Source organism: Abrus precatorius, unplaced genomic scaffold (genome assembly GCF_003935025.1).
Source record: "Abrus precatorius isolate BTA unplaced genomic scaffold, Abrus_2018 Scaffold5, whole genome shotgun sequence".
NCBI lineage: Eukaryota > Viridiplantae > Streptophyta > Magnoliopsida > Fabales > Fabaceae > Abrus > Abrus precatorius.
The window spans coordinates 5,700,885-5,721,304 of record NW_020874395.1 but is presented as its reverse complement, the minus strand read 5'-3'; the positions used below and the strand labels follow the sequence as shown (position 1 = coordinate 5,721,304).

Sequence of the window (20,420 nt, the reverse complement as noted above, 5' to 3'; positions counted from 1 at the left end):
TCATTACCAAAAAATCTTATATAGTAATTAAAAATATAATAAAGACATAACATATTATTGATTAGTATAAATTAATAAAGAAAAAATAAAATAATTTTAAAAAATAATAAATAAAATGTATAAAATATAATAATATTATTTTTATCATAATTTTTATAGTACTTTATACAAAACAATGATATATCACATCTTTGTTATATTTTGTTAATTATCAAATAAAAGTTTGATGTAGACTTAATTGTAACAATAAAACTATGATGATTATAATGAGAACATTAAAATTGGAGGGACTAAAATCACAACTAAGCTAAAATAAGAAGATTAAAATTGCACCTGGAATTAAGTAAATAAATGATGCGTGCATAAATTCTTATTTTCATTCTTCAGAAGCTTAAGCTATGTCAAATTAAGTAGATTCCCCCTCTTGCATAACCAATATAAATCAGTACCCTTCCAAAATCCAACCAGCAACATTTAAAATTCAACTTGATTAAACTTATTCAATTTCTCGTATGATAAGAATTACAATGCAGGCAAAAACAAATCTTTTTTTTTTTCTCTAGTAATTTTATCCAAATAATGAATTTAAGATTCAAACAAAAAAAACATGTAGAGTAGAGTGTAGCGATCATAACACACGTTATGGAAACACAGTGCTAAATTATAAGACTCTTAACGATTTCTTGAAATCAAGAAATTGCTTGGGGACTATTATGTTTGGAAATACATTTTAATGGGTTTTCTTTTTATTTTTTATTTTCAAAAGTTTATATAGAAAAACAATAAATTTTTGAATTATTTTTACTGTTTCCAATACAAAATTTCAAAAACGATAAACAAAATAAGAACAATGACGTTTTTATAATTAATAAAAAAAAATTCTTTCTTAAACTAAATTATCTTAGTTTTCATCGCAAAATTTGTCCCATTAAAAGATAAGTTGACATATTTAGAAGATAACTATTCTAATAATATATAAAAAAAAACCCTAAAAAATCGCTTAAAACTAATTTATTCTAGCAACAGTGTTTGATATGATAGAATATAAACTGCTTACAACACTTGCAAGATCAAAAGCTTAATTACGTTTAACCATAATTGAAGGTTGTAACCGAAACCTTTAGGAAAAAATCTTATTATATTCAATACTTGATTGATGACAATACTCTTGGTTTTACAATACTAGCAAAGATCTAAGCCTGGCATGTTTAACTGCTCAACCCGTAATCGGATAAAATTTCATATGATGGATAAGTCAATGGTTACACCATGAAAAACATTACTACTGTCAAAAACTAAATAAAAGGCACTGACCCAAATCAAATATCATTCTCAATAATCAATGTACCAGATCAAATCAAATGACTTCACTTATCGCGGAGGTGGAGGAGGAGGTGGTGGCAGGTTTGATTTTGCAAATCCTACCCATGCAACAATGCCAACAGCCAGAATTATCCATCCAAATATGTCATACTTAAGGTCACTGCTCTTCTTTTTCTTTTGAGTCTGAAAATTAAGCACATAAATTAGGTGAAAAAAAATGAACACAACTGCAGTTGGGAAATCCGAATCTACATCTACGTTTTAGTATATCTTCAACGAGATTTTTGTAGAACAGACGAAGACATGCTTATATATAAAACAGATATTATAAATAACTTAACAGTCCAAGATTTAACCCTAAACAGACAGAAGAAGCATTTATCTCAATAACAAACCAACAAAGCAGAAAGATTAGTTCTTTTTTCTTTTTTTATTATACGAATAAACATATTATCTCCTTCAAAGGGAAAATTCTGCAAGAAATTAATCCAATCTTTCTCAAAGCCACTGTTCTAAGATATACAAAGTCAACTTGGCAGAGTCCAGGACTCATGGTAGAACCTGAGTTCACCTGATGACATTTGTTTCTTCACAACAAAAAATGAATTTATCATAGAAGAAAAATAACATTTAAAACCATTAAAGACACAACACATTACAGTCAACAACGTATAAACTCACTCCTTTGTTTCACGGCAAGAACACTCCCTGAATGTGTCCTCAATCAGAGAACATCGCATGTATGGAAGATGATTTAAACTTAAATTACTAAATCTCAGGGTAAAAACAATTCATTAACCACGACTTAACATATATACTATGTGTGCATATAGTCAAGAGGAAGTTATACAAATGATTAACTACAAAAAGCTGTACAAAATAATACCAAGGTAAAGACAAACTACAAATTACCTTTGTACCCGAAGAAGTAGAAGGCCCAGCTGTCGCTGCTGACTGCTGCTGCTGACCAAATCCATGCTTATGAATTTCTACATGCAGCTCAGGAGCCTGAAAAAATGATATTAGTAATTTTCCCAGTAGCCATTTTCAGAACAAATAGATCAACATTCTTTATATGTAACAAGAAAAATTACTCTAGCAAGAAAGAGAACACAAGGGGAGAGGATAAGGTACCATCCAAAAACAGCAAACGACAGGAATAGAAAGAAATATGAAAAAGGAACAGATCAGCTTCAAAGAATAGCCTAAGTCCTTTGTGAAACAAACCCCAATTCTTGACCCATGGCAAGGCCACGCACAGAAATCAGTTGACCAGCAGCACCAAAAGGATCATAATTATCAATTTCATACATGTGTAGTAGTCAGCCTAAGAAATGCTATACCAGAATAGCAGAAACGGGACAGATAAACGTTATCAAAATTTCAGAAGAGTGTTTAAAAGGTTATAAGATACAAATGAGAAAATATTTAAAATACCCAAGAAAAAAAAAATTCATATTTCATACTTAGTAATCAAAATTCCAAAGTCATTGTAACAACTAAACGTTCAAACTTTCCATATCTTAAACATTCAATAAAAGTATTTCTCTAATCAGAATATGTATCTTCAAGATAATTCTCAGTCTTTTCATTGTCATTCCCTCACAACTAGATTTGTAGATGCGTTCTTCCTCCTCAAAGTTTCTAGTTTTCTACATCATCTTCCTCTTCATCTTGTACAACTCCCTTTCCCTTCCTAGTGCTAGCAGCAGCTTTTTTCAATCTTGTTTGCTGCCTAGTGAAGGTTGCAGGTTCACCAGCTCCAATAACATTAGCAACAATTTCAACACGTTAAAAGTATTCAAAGAAAGTGATAAAGAATAAGAAGTGGTGACCTTGGCCAGAAAATGCCCAGAAGGCAGAAGAAAGAGGCAAACAGAGGAAGTAAAAATGATACAAGGGAGAGGATGGTCTGAGTTCTTCAAACCCTATTTTGAGACCAAAATAACCAAAAAACTAAGAAAATGGAAGGGAACAATAAAAATTAGGGGCATTTTGAGGTTTTTCAGGCAGAGTGAGATAGCAGCCACCAAAACCACATAATGGTCTGCTATTGACTGTAATCGTGGCCATGGGCATGATTCACCATGACAGAGAATAAGGCAACCTTCTTAACATGGAGGCCGATCAAAAAGTTTGACACACATTCTTTCCTTGTGCATGTATATGTATATAACGGTCAGTTTTCAAAATTTGGATGCTAAGGACCCAACTTGTGTAAGAGACACAACCCTGTTGTTCAAGATTTGTGCATATAACAGGAAAACTGTGATTACAATGTTGATATGACTCTCATCCCAAAACAATTCTGTGTGATCTATAATGGCAGCTTTTTGAAGCAGATCAAATTGCATGAATAGAATCAAAATTGATGCAATTCTGACTAGCAAGGTGGTATTCGCAATCCACAAGTGAAGGCAGTTTCATAATCCGTACAAAAATACAGATATCAGAACCATTTTACAAATCACCGCACAGAATTTGCAGGGCTCAAAACTCAGTGTTGTAAAAGCATTGAGATAAAAAAAAGATAAAGTACAAGAAAAATTTGAAAATCCAAATATCACTTGTAGTTTTCCCAACTGATACACAAAACAGAAGAAAAAGCATATGATGACCATACCAAACATAATTGCAACAGCCGTTTCTATATTGTAGCTTCCTAACAAAAAAAATAAAAATAAAAAAAACAGATAACAAGGGGTCATTTACACAATATGATACAAAACCATTACAATGCATAACATACCTTGGCAGTCACTTCCAATGATTTGCGGTAAAGTTCATTTGAAGGATCCTATATAAAACAAAACTACTCTGTTACACATTTGTCTTACAATACTTCCCACAACAAATCACCATGACTGCATTGACTCCAAACCAAAAACTGTACCTCATCAACAGCTTGCTGAAAGTAAACAGCTGCCTTATCAAAATAAACTTTTGCCTCCTCCTGATCCGGAATCAAAAACGCTTGCGAAGTGTAAGCATTTCCCAGGCACCAAAGTGTGTCATGCTTCTTGGGATTCACCACAAGCGCCTCCTCAAGCTTTGAAACAGCCTCTTCAAATCCACAGAACACAAGAAAATTCAAAATCAAATGTTTAGGAATGACCACCACATCATTACATGATCAACTCACCATTCTCTACACCTTCCATGAGTCTAAAAAATAAATAAAAATAATCACCTCTAATTCACCAATCCCAAGCTCAAACAAAAAACCCAGAAATCATTATTTAAAAAGAAAAAAACTTTTTAAACAAACAAACAAATAACCCCAAACCATACAGAATTAGTAGCACCTTGAGTCATCTTTTTTGATTCGGAAAAGCTCTGAAACTGAGACAACTCCAATAAAGCTCCTCCCCATCTTGTTAAGTTCTGCAGAGATTACATAATAAAACGTATAATTATTTCAAAATTTGCAATATACATTAACATAAGTAAAATAATAAAAATAGATCAATTGGGAAAATAATAATGGAGCGATCCTAGGAAAGAAAGTATTGAGAGTGAGAAGAAAAGAAAACGAACATCGGCATCGAGAGGGTTCTTGACGTATTCGGCTTCTGCAGTCTTACGAGCATGCTCGAAGAACACGAGGCGATCGAACTCGCTCTGTTGCAAGTCCATGATTTTCTCAGATTTTTGTTTGCTTTTTAGTTTTAGGGTTTTGGGTTTTTGAAGGTAAAATCTACCTTCCTCTCAGTTCCGTGACTACTTACCAACGAGGAGACACAAAGGGAATAGGGTATTAGAGGTTAAGCTCTTCTTAGGGTGAAAATAATAATTTTGTACGGAAAGATCTTTCTCATGCTAATTTAAATCTAAATATTTCTTATATTTGATTTATTTTTTATTTTTTTTATTTAATTTATATATAATAATATATAAAATACTAATTATATGTAAATAAAATAAAAAATTTAAATTAAATATAAGAGTTTTTAGACTTATATTAGTATGAATAAATTATGTTCCATTTTATATATGTTAAAATAAACTTATTTTTAAGTAAATATCACTTTGATTTCAATGAGTTAATTTTTTATGTTCTTTTTTACTTGTTACTATTTTAGAAAATTTTAGTGTTTTTTTTATTTTAGAAATTTTAGAAAATATTTAATATTTTTATTTTTTATAAAATTTAAAATTATTTTGCACATTTATTATAAGATGAATAATTAATTATTTGCAAAATTCAAAAAATAATGAAATTAAATAAAAAAATTCATAACCTACCTTCACATTAATTTATAAGAAACTTTTTTTTAATATTAAGAGTTAAAAATTAATAATATTAATAAATGTAAAAAGAGGTAAATTAGTTAGAAAAAGGAAAAAATTAAAATTAAATAACATTGCTTTTTTTTTTGTAAAGAGAAAAAAATAAATAAATTATAATGTATGTAAATTATTTAGAATTAAAAATTTGATCAATTATTTAGAGTTTAAATAATATTTTTAATAAAAATATTAAATACGCTAATTTAACCTTACAAATAAAATAATATGAGAAAAATTTTATATAAGATGATAAATATGTAGAACATATTTTAAAAGAGACTAGTATTAATTATAAAACTTAAAATGTTGCTTTTTTAAAATTATGTAAAAATAAAAAGGAATGGAAGAGAATAACATTACCAAAAACATGTAAATTATAGAAGGATTTATTGGAAAATTTTTGAAAGATTACCAACAAATTTCATATTTACAAATAGAATAGACTTGTTTGTAATTTTTTTTTTAGTAAATCAATACAAATAAATTTTTCTGTTTGTAATTTACAAGTGAATTTTTTCATCTGTAACTTATAGATAATTTTTTTTCTATTTGTAATATTTAATTTTGTTTTTTTTTCTTTTGCTTACTTGTATAATTATTCCTAATTATCATAATAATTTGTAAGCATAAAGAAAATTATAAAATCAAAAATTAAAATTTAAAAATTTATTTTAAAAATGTTAAATTAAAATATCATTACAATTCAAGAAGTAAACATCCAAAGTAATAAAGTAAAAAATAAAATAACAATATCTATCACAAATACTTAGTGTGATCATCGTCAAGAACAATGTCATCATCATCACTAGAGGAGGAGGATGAATGTCACATCAGTCCAAATACTGATGGTGCTAAAGTTGGTCGAGGAGGAGGAAGAGATGTGGAGTTGCTCGCTCTCATGAGCTCGAAGCATGCATGCATCTGTTGCATTTGGATATGCTGCAAATCCCTCTGCATCATTGATGCTACCTTTTTCTCTATCTTCTTCTCTATTTTTTTTGTTTACTTCTTTTTTCATGTACTCTCTTGGTCTTCCATGTCTCCTCATTTTGCTTCTGGAGTCTTTATTAAGAGCATGGACTTAAGTGTGAACCATGTCCTCAACTACCTTAGGTGCAAGAAAAGGGGTATCTCTAGTGATAGATGCAAGCGACATCGAGTCCACAAAGTGGCTCCCCATGCCATAATACGGTCTTTATAAAAGCTACCTACTGTCTCTGACCACATTGTGTCATCATTAATAAACTCTGGATTCTCAATAGATGCAGCCTCCAACCTTTGAACATAGTCATACTATATGGACTATGTGCGCTATGTAAAGGAGATAGTGAGGCAGACATAGTCAACGATGGATATTGTGAAACTCATTGTATTTGATGCAAGGAGGCACATACCTAGGGTTAGGCACAATGATGAATTGTTCTTCCCTCCCCCCAACCTGGGAGGTTCGCATTGCAAAGAAGTGCTACTATGAGCAGGACGTTGAGCAATACCTTTCTTACCTTTACCTACCATACTTTAATCAAACTAAATACAAATACATACTACTATATGAACATATTTTATTTTATATTAAATAAATTTCTAATATAAATTTTAGCAGAATCTCCCATAATGTATAAATATTTCCTTAATTACGTATGTTAACACCTAATACAAAAAGTAAGCATTTCTTTCACATATAATCTATATTATATAAAAATATATTAATAAATAAATCATAAATATACGCATCACAATCCTAAAACAGTTCTAGAATGCATCTCCTTATAACTCCACAACATATATATTTTACAATTTCTGCAAACACAAACAGTCACACAACAAATAATAATTAGGTTCAGAGAAGGATCTTTACGCCCATCTCCCAGTCATACAATCTCCAATTCTACAATTCTATCTTAGAAATCATAAATCTTTATTTTACATTAAAAATTAAATCAATTAAAAGTTAGAGTATCGAACTAGGAACACAAGGGTGCAATTTGTTTTTTAAATGGATGCTTCAACCACTAAAAATGAGCAAAGAATTGATGATAGAGAGAGGGAGAGATGAGAGAGAGACATGGAATAATGGAAAATAAGGAGGAAGAAGAAGGGAAGACGTGATTTCGATCTATTTGTCACCTTATAGATGAATTTTTCTATTTGTAAAACTGGTTTAATGAAACTTCTGTAGTCTGTAAATAACTATATGAAAGGTTAGAAATATGTTCTAAAATATAGACAAATTTTTTTATATATAATTCTTACTCAATATTTTGAGCCTCAATTTCAAATTATAGACATGTTTTCCCTCTATAATGTCAATTTGTGATGTTACGAGTCAAATGACAGGCCGTTTGCAAATGGATTTTTTGAGAAAATAAAAAATTTTAAATTTTTTAACTTACTATGTGTAAAATTTGTTTATAAACAGTGTGTTTATAGTAGTATAAGATAGTTGGTATTAATATTTTCTTTTTAAAAAAATAATACTTTCTTTAATGTAATTTTGTGTAAGATTTAAATAATTTTAAAAATGATTTAATTTATAAAATAGTTACGGCTCTTAAGCATAACGATAGAAATTTGATACATGATTGAGTATATAAAAAAATTATATGAATAATCATACATTTAAAAAAAAATTTCATTAATAGATCTAGGTTTAGTTAAATTTAATACAAGTTTAATTAAGATAATTAAAATAATGATAAAATATTAAATAAAGTGTGTGACTAACAAAACTTTAAATGCAATATTTTTTTTTATAAAAACTCTAATAAATCAACAACTTAAGTAAAGAAGGACTCAACATCAATTTATTCAATTTAAATTAAGTGAATCAACTTGTACTTTATTCTCTTTATTCCAGTTGATTGGATTTACAAATTATATTATTATAAATTGATATAAAGCTTATAAACTATATACTATTTTATTCAAATATTTTTAATAATTTAAAATAGTTTAATGATAATTTGAAATATTTTTTATTTATTTTTTATTTTAGAAAATAAATTATAATGAAATCTATAAAAGAAATATAAAGACATGGATTTAGTAATTTGAAAAATAATTTTATATCAATTTAAATATTAAAAAATTACAATATATAATAAATTCTTTAAATTACATCTAAACAGTCATTTAATTAAGTTATAAATCAAAATAATCTTTATATATATACATATATATGACTTAATTATATTTTTTGTCGCTATAAATGTTGATTATTTTGTGATAAGTCTTTATAAAAATTTTATTCGGATTTAGTTCCTGTAAAATTGAAAAATTAGAATTTAGTCCATACCCTTAACTCTTTCTTTGTTAAGTGATGAGCTAGCTGACAGAAAGTCAGCTCAACACTCAACGTGTCTATCTCGAGGCCTATGTGGCATGCCATCATCATTCTTCACAATATTATCATTATTTGACCGACTTCTTATTTCCTTACACTTGCTTCTTGGCATTCCCCATGCCAACATTATTTAACCACTTTAAATCTTTATCTCCATCTTAATAATAAGTATTGTGTGAGGGTGGGAGTTGGAGTTAGGATTGGGTCGAGTGGTGTGGTAAGGTGAGATAGCTTGAAAAGAGAGGTTGCGAGGTGGGGTAACAGTTTAGGGGAGGGGGAGGGGTTGCGGTTTAGGAGAAAGGGTGGTAAAGATGAGAGTGTAGGAGTGTGGGGTGGGAGAAGAGAAAGGGAAAAAGGGAAGAAGTAGGAGTATAAAGAGGAGGAAGGGAAGAGGTTATGGTTGTGGTTGTGGGTGTGGGGTGGAGGGGGAGGGATGTGAGGAGGAGGAAGGGAAGGGGTGGAGGTAGAGTGGTTATGGGAAAAGGGAGGGGGAACGCACAAAACTTGAAATTGTGTGTGTGTGGGAGAGAGAAAAAGATAAGGAATCATTAAGACTATTCTATCATCGGAGACCATGAACATCCCCAGTAGGGTGAGCATCAAGGTCCACACCAAAGTCATTGAGGTTGAAGGTTCATTTATGGAAATTCTTAAAACCATTCTCATTTATGGAAGAGTGTGCTTTCAATTTGGCCTCTTTTTTTTTTTTTTTTCTAAAAGTCTCAGATGAATTATTGGGGATCAGATGACCATTTGGTTTTGGGAGGATAATTGGGTTCAAGATCATCACAATCTCTCCAATTATGCTTTAAAACTCATTGCCGAGCAGGTTTTGAATGAGCCTCTGGCCATGATTACCACCTAAGGGAAGTGGAATTGGCCTAATATTAGATCTATCCTTCCTACTTCTATCTGTGATTCTATTGCTCAGCTTTCTCCTTGTTTGGATAGGAGTTCAGGACCTCTTTTTCTAGAAACTCTCAAGCAATGGCATTTTTTTCTATAAAATCTACTTATCACTCAATAAATAATGCTAAGGAACCTAGGGAAAGACATAATGATATTTTTAAACTTATCTGGGACTAGAAAGGTCTACCTAAAGTTTCTATTTTTTTTGTGAAAAGTAGGCCATGGAAAGCTTTTAACTAATGATGAGAGGTGCCTACGAGGCATGGCTGATTCCTCTCTCTGTTCTAGATGTAGGAAGGATGCTGAAACTGTTATCCATGTCCTTCGGGACTGTAGTTTTGCTAAAAAAAGTATAGGACCAACTTCTCCCTCTAATTTTTGGATCCCCTTCTTTAGCACAAGCCGCCTAAATAGCTGGTTGGGTTTCGACTTGACTAAACAAAATTTTTCCTCTTATCCTCTTTGGAATAATCTGTTTGGTTTTGTAATTTGGAATTTATGGAGAAATAGGAATAACTATATTTTCCAAAATTCTCCTATTAATATTGTTTCATTAGTCTATAAAATTCTATATGATTTTGAATTTTATCTTTCTTGTGACAGGGAACATAAAAAAGCTAGTGCAAATATTATGGACACCTAAAGTTTTGTTAAATGGCACCCTCCTATTAACAATCAACTTAAGGTTAATATGGATGAAGCTGTCTCCTTTTCTTTTGGATTAGTTAGCTATGGTGGGCTCATTAGTGATAGTCAGGGCAGTTTTGTGGCTGGTTTCTATAATTCCTTAGCTTTTTATATCTCTTTAATTGTAAACTCTGGGGTATCTACTGGGGCCTCAAGCTTGTTATTTCGCAGAATATTCAGCTAATTTAGGTTGAATGTGATTCTAGAGAGACAATTTCTTTAATTGTAAATTACTCCAATAACAATCATTTGTGTTTCTCTATAGTAAGGGAGATTAGGTAAATGCTAAAAGGCATCAAATTCATTAGGTTTAACCATGTCCTTAGAGAAATCAATCAATTTGCTGACTGGTTGGCAAAAGTTAAGGTAGATTATGGGGAAGTTTTTTTCCCTATTTTGATAAGGCTCCTTCTACCTTAATTCCTTTGTTAAGATTATATGTCTGTCTTTGACATCCTCGGACTGTAATCTTGTTTGGTTTTTTGGGCTGTTAAGCCCTATTTAGTATAACAAAAAAAAGAATTTATTGACATTACTTGTCAAATTTTATATTTATGTCACTTAATAATTTTTTATAAAATATTTTAAATAATTTAACTATTATTTTAAAAATTCTGCTAAAGTATATTAATTTTTAAAAAATAATGAAATCAAATTATCAAACATTTTATTGTATTATTTATTTTAATAAATAATATATTTTTAAAATAAAAGCAAATATCACATATTAAACACCATCTTTATAAATGTTCAAAATTACGTGATACACATAATAAAAAATATAGAATGATTTAACGGTGAAAATGATAAATTTTATATTATAAAAATTTATTAAGTGATATAAATATTAAATTTTGTTTATATATATATATATATATAAAAGATTCATTAACACTAGATGTCATTTAATATATATTCTAACCATTTAATTTATTTTAATATTAAGTCTTTCATTTAATGTCTAAATAATACAAGACTTTCGTCCACTTTCCTAAGCACATGAAGAGAGTTCAATCCAAAAAATTAGTCCATTAAAGTCTATGCCTTATTTTGTTTAGGCTTTGCATTTAGTTACTTGAGTTCCTTTCTATGTCATAAATTAAGATAGATGCGTTTTAATTTCAGAATACTCATTGCTGAACAGACTAAGTTCATTTAAGCTGCTACAAAGAGAATCAAGATTCGAAAACTATAATTTTAGTTAAATTCATCAATGAACATTTTTTTTTAAGCATTTGGTATTAGACTATATGTGTCAAACTAAATGATTTTGAATTGTTATGAAACTTTAGAAAATCAATACAAGTCATACATATACATATAATGTAAATATACAACTAAAAAAGTTACATTAAACAATGTTCCTAATAATTCAAAGTTATTTGTTATGATAAAAATGGAAAAGAAAAGTAATAGGAAGAAGAAGTGAAATACACAAATATTAATATGGTTCGGTGAATGTAACCTACGTATACATGTGTGTTAAAGATTTTTAAGAGAAAAGTACATTTTCAAAATTTTAAAGCTCATTAATATAATGATTCAAAACTCACTATAACAACCTATAACTCTCTATTACAACTCGTTAAAACAATCATGGTTGAAATTCAATATTCAACAAAAAAAAAGTTATATACAAATTCAAGACATATGTATAATTTTTCACCTTGATTTAAAATTTTCCAAATTATTTACTATTTTGTCTTTTCATGATTTTGTTTCTACTAACTATAAGACTTGCACCATTTATATTAGAACTAGAGACTTCGTTCTTCAATTCATTAGACTGTATACCATCTTTCGCGTTAACTTTCAATAGATCTCTATCATCTATGATAAAACTAAAGATTCTCCAATTTTGTTCCTTCAATTTTGTTCCTTAACTAAATATAGTCTTTCAAATCATTAACAACTATATTATATTTGTCATACAACATAGTATCAATAAAGTTCTCAAACAATTTTGACAAAAAGCATAATAGGATAATAGTTTAGTCTTCATCATCAATTTTAACCCTGATACCTTAAAGGTCCATGATAATTCAATTACAATTATCAAGATGATCTTTCCTGACACATTGTTAGACATCTCCAAGATATATAGATACTACTTTTGATGCAATTAATTGATTAAAGATTCTTTTATAATCTTTCTTCAAGTTTATTTCACATTCTCAAAGTGTCTTTTCATCAACCACTTCTCGTAGAACCTTCTTCACCATTAAATGCCTCTACCCATCCTAATGCACCAAAATCACATTCATCTTCAATTTCCATAGAGCAAAATCATTCACCTATTGAATTTTTCAATACTGAATTTATGTAAAAATAATACAATTATTAAAACTGGTCCTTGAAAAAGTACACTATTAATACCAATTGCAATGACATAAATGAAAAAAAAAAGTATTAGAAAGAAGAAACGAAACACTCAAATATTAACATAGTTCAGTTAGTGTAACCTATATCTATGGGTAGATTGAGAGATTTCTATTATTATAATGTATGAATACAAAATATAAGATATTACCTGTTGCATAGGAGAAAATTATCTTTTCAGCTTTTTAAAAATCACATATATAATAATTTATAACTCACTGTAACAATTCAAAACTCCCAGTTACAGCTCATTAAAAATAATAAAAATTAAAATTAAAAAAATTATACACAAATTTAAGCATGTCAACCTTATTGAAATTTGAAATTGAAATAAAAATAATGCATTTTGATTGTCCTTCATCATTTCAATTATATATTGACATTTGAAAGTCTAATTAGCAAAATAATTTTTTTTCAACACTAAAATGAAGATGTTTGGTAGGATTCCAAGAAAAACCTGCCAAAGAATGTAATCAGAGCTATCTTCGTCATAAAAAAATAATGATTTAAATAGGTTTTAAAATTTAAATTGAATAAATATTTATTTATAAAATAATTTTTCTTCTATTCATTAATTACAATTATGAAAATAAATAGTTTTTATTATTAAGTGTAGCTATTAACATTTTTTTTTCATAAAATTTTCATTTTTTCATCTAAATACACGAAATGATATTAAATAAATATTATATTAATATAATTTTTTTACGACTTAGAAGGAAAATTTTATATCAAAGTAAAAAAGTATTCAATAGGTATTATATTAATATATTTTCAAAAATTTTCTATTTAATATCTGTAATAAGAATTTTATTTATTAAAAATTATTTTATTATCTATATTTTAAAAAAATAACAGTAAATATAGAAATATACAAATAAATTTAAAAGATAGGCATACAAAAGGTAAAGTAATAATTTTTAAAAAAATTTAAAAATAAAAACTTAGAAAAAAAAATGACATGTGGCATGGGAAGGAGCTTTAATATGTGTTATCTTGTGAATTTTCACACAAGCCTTGTTCATTCACAGTCAAATCTTTTTTAGAGCTGTGTTGTAACCTAATAAAATTGTATATAGTGAGTCAAGTTGTGGAAACTATTCTTTGTCTTTTAACAAGATAATTAGAATCCTGGTGATGCAAGTGTGTTTGCTTATTTATCTTTGCATCATTCACATCTCTCATGCAAATTATCCTATTTAGTTCATATTCTTTCACAATTCATTTAAAACTCACGCGACAGTGGGTAAATGACATTGTCTGAGTCTTTGACCTTGCATCTTTAATTACCGTGATGATCAATGCAGGTTGTGCTATACATTTCAAGGAACCTAGTATTCCATGAATGTACACAAACATATCAAGGTCGATTGTATTTTATTCAGAGTGAAATTCTCCATGGGAGCTTATAACATTTATATATTCCTTCCTACTCGTACACAACTAGCAAGACATCTTTAGCAAAGTTTTGAATCGTCCACCATTTGTTTCAATACTTAGCAAGTTGGGTATCCAAAACTTGTACACACAACAGGGATAATGTGAAATATATTTATGATATTTCAGAATATATTGTAATCATAGTCACTGTAATTACTGTAGTTAATCACAATCACGGTAATTAATCATAGTAATTACACTCAATATCACAATTAGCAGTTTAACACTAAGGGCCTAATATGTAGTAATCTCTATATATGCATCAAGTTTTTCTTATCAAAAGACGAAAGAAAATTCTTTCTTTTATACTTTGTTAATTTGTATTTTTCTTTCTCTTGTTTTATAGTAAAATGCCTTTCAATTCTTGCTCATATATTTTCCCTTTTTTACTTCTCACGCTTTATAAATTCGCATTTATATATTGAACTTAACCTCAATTAAATCCTAGGGGTCCTAAGTTGGAGCTAAGAGTTGAGCTTTTATTCTTGATATTTTATGTAATTTTCAGAGAAAAATATGATAGGGTAATTCTATCTTATATCTCCTTTTCCATACTTCTCATTATTTTAGCCACGTAAATGCAACTTAAAGGACTTAGTTTCATGTTCATTTATGTTTATTCTAGATGAAGAAAAATTCCTTGCCAATTAACATGAATTTGGAATAAGAATATTACCCCTATTTCTAGCACCTTATGCTAACCTTTGGGGGCCAACTGGGAAATATAACTGCATATAAATCCTTTGCTTTTCTCCATCAAAGCCATCTAACAATAACAATATCCTTCAATCATCTAATTTCACGTTAAACATTTAGATCCAAGAATAAAAACAAATCAAAGTTTGAATTTATTACCAAAGTAAACATCTCAATCACTGATGCATAAAGTTAGAGCTTGACACTTTCGTGAAGTGATAAAAGGATACCCACAACACACTCTTGGATTTCAAAAATCACTAAAACTAGTTAAGAATGTGGAGATGAACAATAATGTTACAAGGTTAATTATTTAAACTAAGACAAATTTTTCAATGATGGATTTTGATGACCTTTTTTTTTTTTTTTTTTATGAGACTTGGGTGACTCTAGGTACATGCGTGTATCTCAATTTCAATGATTGTTTGACAGGGTAACAATAAAATTTAACATGTGTATATTTTCACACTCATTTGTATATGAGTAAATTGAATGGCAAAAGAAAGTGACTCAATGAAGATTCCAAACAATAAGATTAATTTTTCAATGAAAAAGATGAACCAATTTTTGTGAACCAGGTTCTTTAAATTTTGCGAAAAAAGAAAAAAAAGAAGAAGATCATGTTACAATGTGTGAGGCTATGTGGGTTGAATGGAGTCTATTATGGGCTGGGGTTTTAGTTGACGGCTCTAGTTTCAAGGAGTCACTAACGATTATTTCATACATACATGATGATGAGATCAAATGATAATAGACGTAAAACTTAGTATAAAGATACATTCACTAAATATTTACCAAAAATAAATTTTATCAAGTAAATTGTCCGAGTTAAAATTCTTATGAAGTGTATTATAGGTTTACAAAATTTCATACTGTTTAAATAATAATTAATAATTCAATTTTTTATAAAGATACATTCACAAAAGATACAGTGAAACAACTTCTTAATAATTGATCATGATCCACGTGTTACTCAATTGTACTTTTGATTTCTATATTTAAATTTATGTATATTTTTAGTTCTTGTAATTTAATTACTTGCATTTAATCCTTTTAATTTTTAATTGTTCAAATTAAATTTTACATTCCAAAATTTATCTTATAATTAACAAAAATATAATGGAAATTTGATATGTTATTAGTTTATATAAATTAATAAATATTTTTTATTTGATTTAATTAATATATATATATATATTAAATTTATAAAAATTAATGATATATTATATGATTATTATATTTTTATTAATTATTGAATCTATAAAATTGTGGTGTGAGTAGGGATAGAAATAAATCAAGCTACCTGGTAGGGCCTCTGGCCTAACCTTTTTAAAGTCTATTTCAATTTAGCCTATTTAATTACTAGACTTAATTTAAGCTTTTTAAAAAGTTTAATTAATTAAATAGATCAGTTTTGAGCTTAAAAAAAATCCTATTAAGCCTATTTAAAATTTATAATAATATATTAAATTAATTAAATTTTAAAATAATAAAATCTTAAATTAAAATTCTAATCTTTTTTGTTAGAGTCAAAGAATGTCTTTACTATATATCTTATAAAAAAGAGAGAGAGAGTCATATTAAATGTTTCAATATGACATACTTATTTACATGATTTAACAACTTATTTATAAATAACTTTAATGGCTTATTGAATGTTTCAATACAAAATAGACAACTAAAAAAAGTTAATATCAAGCTTTTAAAAAGGTTAGACTTAATAAAAAGCCTATAACAGGTAATAGACCAAGTTTAGGCTTCAAAATTATTAAATAGACCGTACTTATTTATGCAAAGCTTAACTTAACTCATCCTATTTTTATTCCTAAATATGAGAGACAAGATTTAAAAATTTAAAAATTTTAAAAGATTAAATATAAGTAATTAAAATTAAAAAAATAAAAATAAAATGACGTATAAACTAAAATATAAGTAAATAGTTATTGTTGTATTATATATACTCAAATGATCTTCATAATGTTTAGATTGATTAAATTTATTTTTAATATATAATAAAAAATTAATTAAGAATCTTGAAATTATGTGAATCTTATTTTTATTTAATAAGTTTTACTTGCACAAATTGTACTACCTATTTAATTGATTTTACTTATTATTTCATAATTTTATAAAAAAATGTATTTAAAAGTGTATGAAATAATATATAGGAAAATTAGAGCAAATCAGAATAAAGAACATTAATAAGAAATTTTTTTATATAGGTAAAAATTATAGAAGATTTATCAACGAATTAAATATTTACATAAAATAAGAATAATCTCAGCAAACAAGTCAACAACATATGCATATTTTGGAAGTATGGAAGGGTCTGGAAAAGGAGGATCAGATGGTGACTCTCCTGAAATACAATCTTCAACATCTGTCAATATAGAAGAAGCAGCCACATTCACGCCTCTATAATCTTTCTTCTTCAACAATTCTTGAGCTGTATCAACATCACCAAGAGCACCCTCATTATAACCAAAATGTACTAAACATGATTGGTAATGCCTTTTGGCCTCTGAATCATTTGCACTTTGAGAGATAAGCTTGTTGATTAATTTGATTGTGTTGGTAACATTAACACTTACCACCTCAATGGTGTATTGGGTAAGGGTATACAAGTTTGCATTAGGCTTTGAGTTAAGAAAAGTAACACAAAATGAAGGATTTTTACTTTGCCTACAAATATCATTCACTTGTTGTGCTGGGATTGCGTACGAAGATACTACAAATAAAAGAAACACTATCACAAGAGAAGAGAAATTGTAACTCATTATCTCTAACTCCTTCTTTGACCTTCTTCTCTATTTTTTATGGTTGGTTTTGATATATTCAACGACAAATGGATCCATTATATAGTTTTGATCAATTGATTAATTTGAAGTAAAAATTTAATTCATTCTCATAAATTAAATTATGTTATGTTTGAATAGCTTGTTTATTTGCAAAAATAGACACTTGCATGTTTGACCACCGTCAAAACAATTATAATCAATGCATATTTATTTAGAGAAGTAAAAAATAATTGTTTACCTATCTTATAAATTAAAGGAATAAAAAAAATAAGTTTTTAGCAAAGGAAAATATTTATTGTATAGAAATAATTTAATATTTTTTCTTTTTATTTTTAAAATATATTTAATATTATTTAATGGTATTCAATGCTCTCATAGAATAAAATATTAAAATACTAATATTGAATTCCATAATAAAAACTTATTTAAATAATTATAAATCCTCTTGTTTTTTTATTTTGATAATTTTTCTTATTTATTAAATAAATAAATTATTTAATAGTTTTATATTTTCAATACAATAAGTGTATCCGTTTTCCTAACGTGTGTAAACGTGTTTAGAGTACACAATAAATTTGATAAATAATAATTTTATTTATAATTACAACATTTTATGATATTAATATATAAATTTTGTAAAATATTATATATATATATATATATATATATTCTTATTTTGTATCCTTGGCGTACATAAAAAAAATATTAATCTTAATCTTTAAAATTGAGGATAATTAATTAATAATAATAAAATTTTATTAAAAATATTTATTATACTTTCATAATTTTAGTAAAATAAATGTATTTTTTAATATTTTTTTATTTTTAAATGATTAAACCCAGTCTTAAAAGTTGAGATTAATAAATTCTTTAAAAAAAATATAAACACATTTTTTTATTTAATATCAACTTTATTTAGTAATAAAAAGTTTGGATAATGGAAAAGGTAATAAGATATAGCAAAACTGAATGTATATTTTTAATGTGTCCAAAGCCATACGCTATAAAAATGTACATTTTTTTTGCAATTTCTTATAAGAAAATCTGTCACAACTCAATATAATTTTTAAAGGTTCGGTGATATGTACAAATTGATTTATCTGTTATGATTAAATTTTATTTTGGTTTAATTACTATTTTTTCCTTTATTTATAGGATTGTTTGATTTTATTTCCTAATTTTTATTTGTGTAATTTTATTTTTCTATTTTTATTTTGTTCCATTAATTTATCATCGAATCGCTAATGAATTTTGTTGAAAACGCATACCTAGCAAACAAAATTCCTAAACTATCCCTCCTCACATCTCATCCTACCACATCTTTCAACAACCGCGAGGCTACTCCAATTAGTATTTTATCGCAGAGACATGCACTTGTAACAATTCATGTCTTCTATATCTATTAGAAATTTTATATTTATAATAACACTTGTATAAATTATTTATATTATTTTATGAATTTAATAAAAATGATCTAATTTAATAGAAAATAATATAGATTTAATAAGTGAAATTGAGTTTAGTTTATTAGAAGATAATGAAAATTTTAAGGGTTTGTTTGGTGTATAAAATTAGAATTAAAATTTAAAATTTTAATTCTAGTTTTATTATAATTGAAGTTGTTTCAAAATTATAATTTAATGTTTGGCCTATTCAAAGAATTAGAATTCTAAGTTGAAATTAAAGTTTACAGGGTAGATGTAAGATTTAAATTTTTAAAAAATAATTTAAAATTTTATTTAATAATTTTTTAAAAATAATTGTGTTAACTAAAAATATAAAAATAATTATTAAATAAATTTTTAAAGATTATATAATCAAATAATAACTAAATATTTTTTTAAAAATTATGACACAGTATATTTATTTTTATGTTTAATTTATCATTCATCTTTAATATTATGTTATGAACTATTTTTCATAAATTAGATGAAAACAAACGAATACTAACAAAAAAAATTTAATTCTCAAAATATATAATTTAAATTAAAAATATCATCCTTAAAACATAAAATAGTACAATTCTTAAAATCTAAAATATAAACTTAAAAGTACACAATATAGGTAAAAATAGATGTAATAACTATTCCACCAAGCACTAGTTTTCTCTTTTTGTACTTTTAAACACTAGGTTAGACCCTTGACTGTCATCCAAGGCCGACTTAAGCTCTCCAAGTATTCCCAAAATGACAAAAAGTTAAAAGTGTAAAAAACTCTAACCCTAATTTCCAAAAATTCATTTATACAGAAGCGGTCATCATCCATAGTAGCTACTATGAAAACGATAGTAACTATGCATAACCTCCCAGTCCTGTCATTCTTCTCTTGAGTTGTCACTATGGCAGGTGATAGTGGCTACGCGCAGCGTGCGTAGCTACTATGGATTTGAAAGTAGCTACGTACAGTATTGTTGCAATTTGGGCTCTCTGAAGTGTCTACTATCATTTCTGAAAGTAATCACTTTGGTCTGCCCTTTGAATCTAGCTTGCTGTAGTGTCCACTATCACTTCAAAAAATGACCACTTTCAACTCAAATTTTCTTAAAGGCTAAAAAT

General features: G+C 27.3%; 2 protein-coding genes across 3 annotated transcripts; both read right to left on the bottom strand.

Moving 5' to 3' along the window:
- Positions 1–1,198: 1,198 nt before the first annotated feature.
- Positions 1,199–5,042, bottom strand: LOC113867185 (mitochondrial import receptor subunit TOM20-like). 2 transcript variants are annotated; one of them, XM_027502299.1, is made up of 7 exons: positions 4,861–5,042; positions 4,629–4,707; positions 4,217–4,386; positions 4,073–4,120; positions 2,317–2,331; positions 2,236–2,277; positions 1,199–1,506 (listed from the first exon to the last, which is right to left on the bottom strand). In XM_027502299.1, exons 1-7 carry the CDS (start codon positions 4,957–4,959, stop codon positions 1,372–1,374), a joined length of 588 nt encoding a protein of 195 aa, XP_027358100.1. In that variant the 5' UTR covers positions 4,960–5,042; the 3' UTR covers positions 1,199–1,371. The 2 variants fall into 2 exon arrangements, with proteins under 2 accessions (XP_027358100.1, XP_027358099.1); XM_027502298.1 differs by having other exon boundaries at positions 2,236–2,331.
- A 7,700-nt stretch (positions 5,043–12,742) lies between these two features.
- Positions 12,743–17,844, bottom strand: LOC113866562 (pectinesterase inhibitor 1-like). The gene is made up of 2 exons (XM_027501387.1): positions 17,331–17,844; positions 12,743–12,816 (listed from the first exon to the last, which is right to left on the bottom strand). The coding sequence occupies exons 1-2, from the start codon at positions 17,842–17,844 to the stop codon at positions 12,743–12,745; spliced, it is 588 nt and encodes a 195-aa protein (XP_027357188.1).
- Between the last annotated feature and the right edge of the window lie 2,576 nt (positions 17,845–20,420).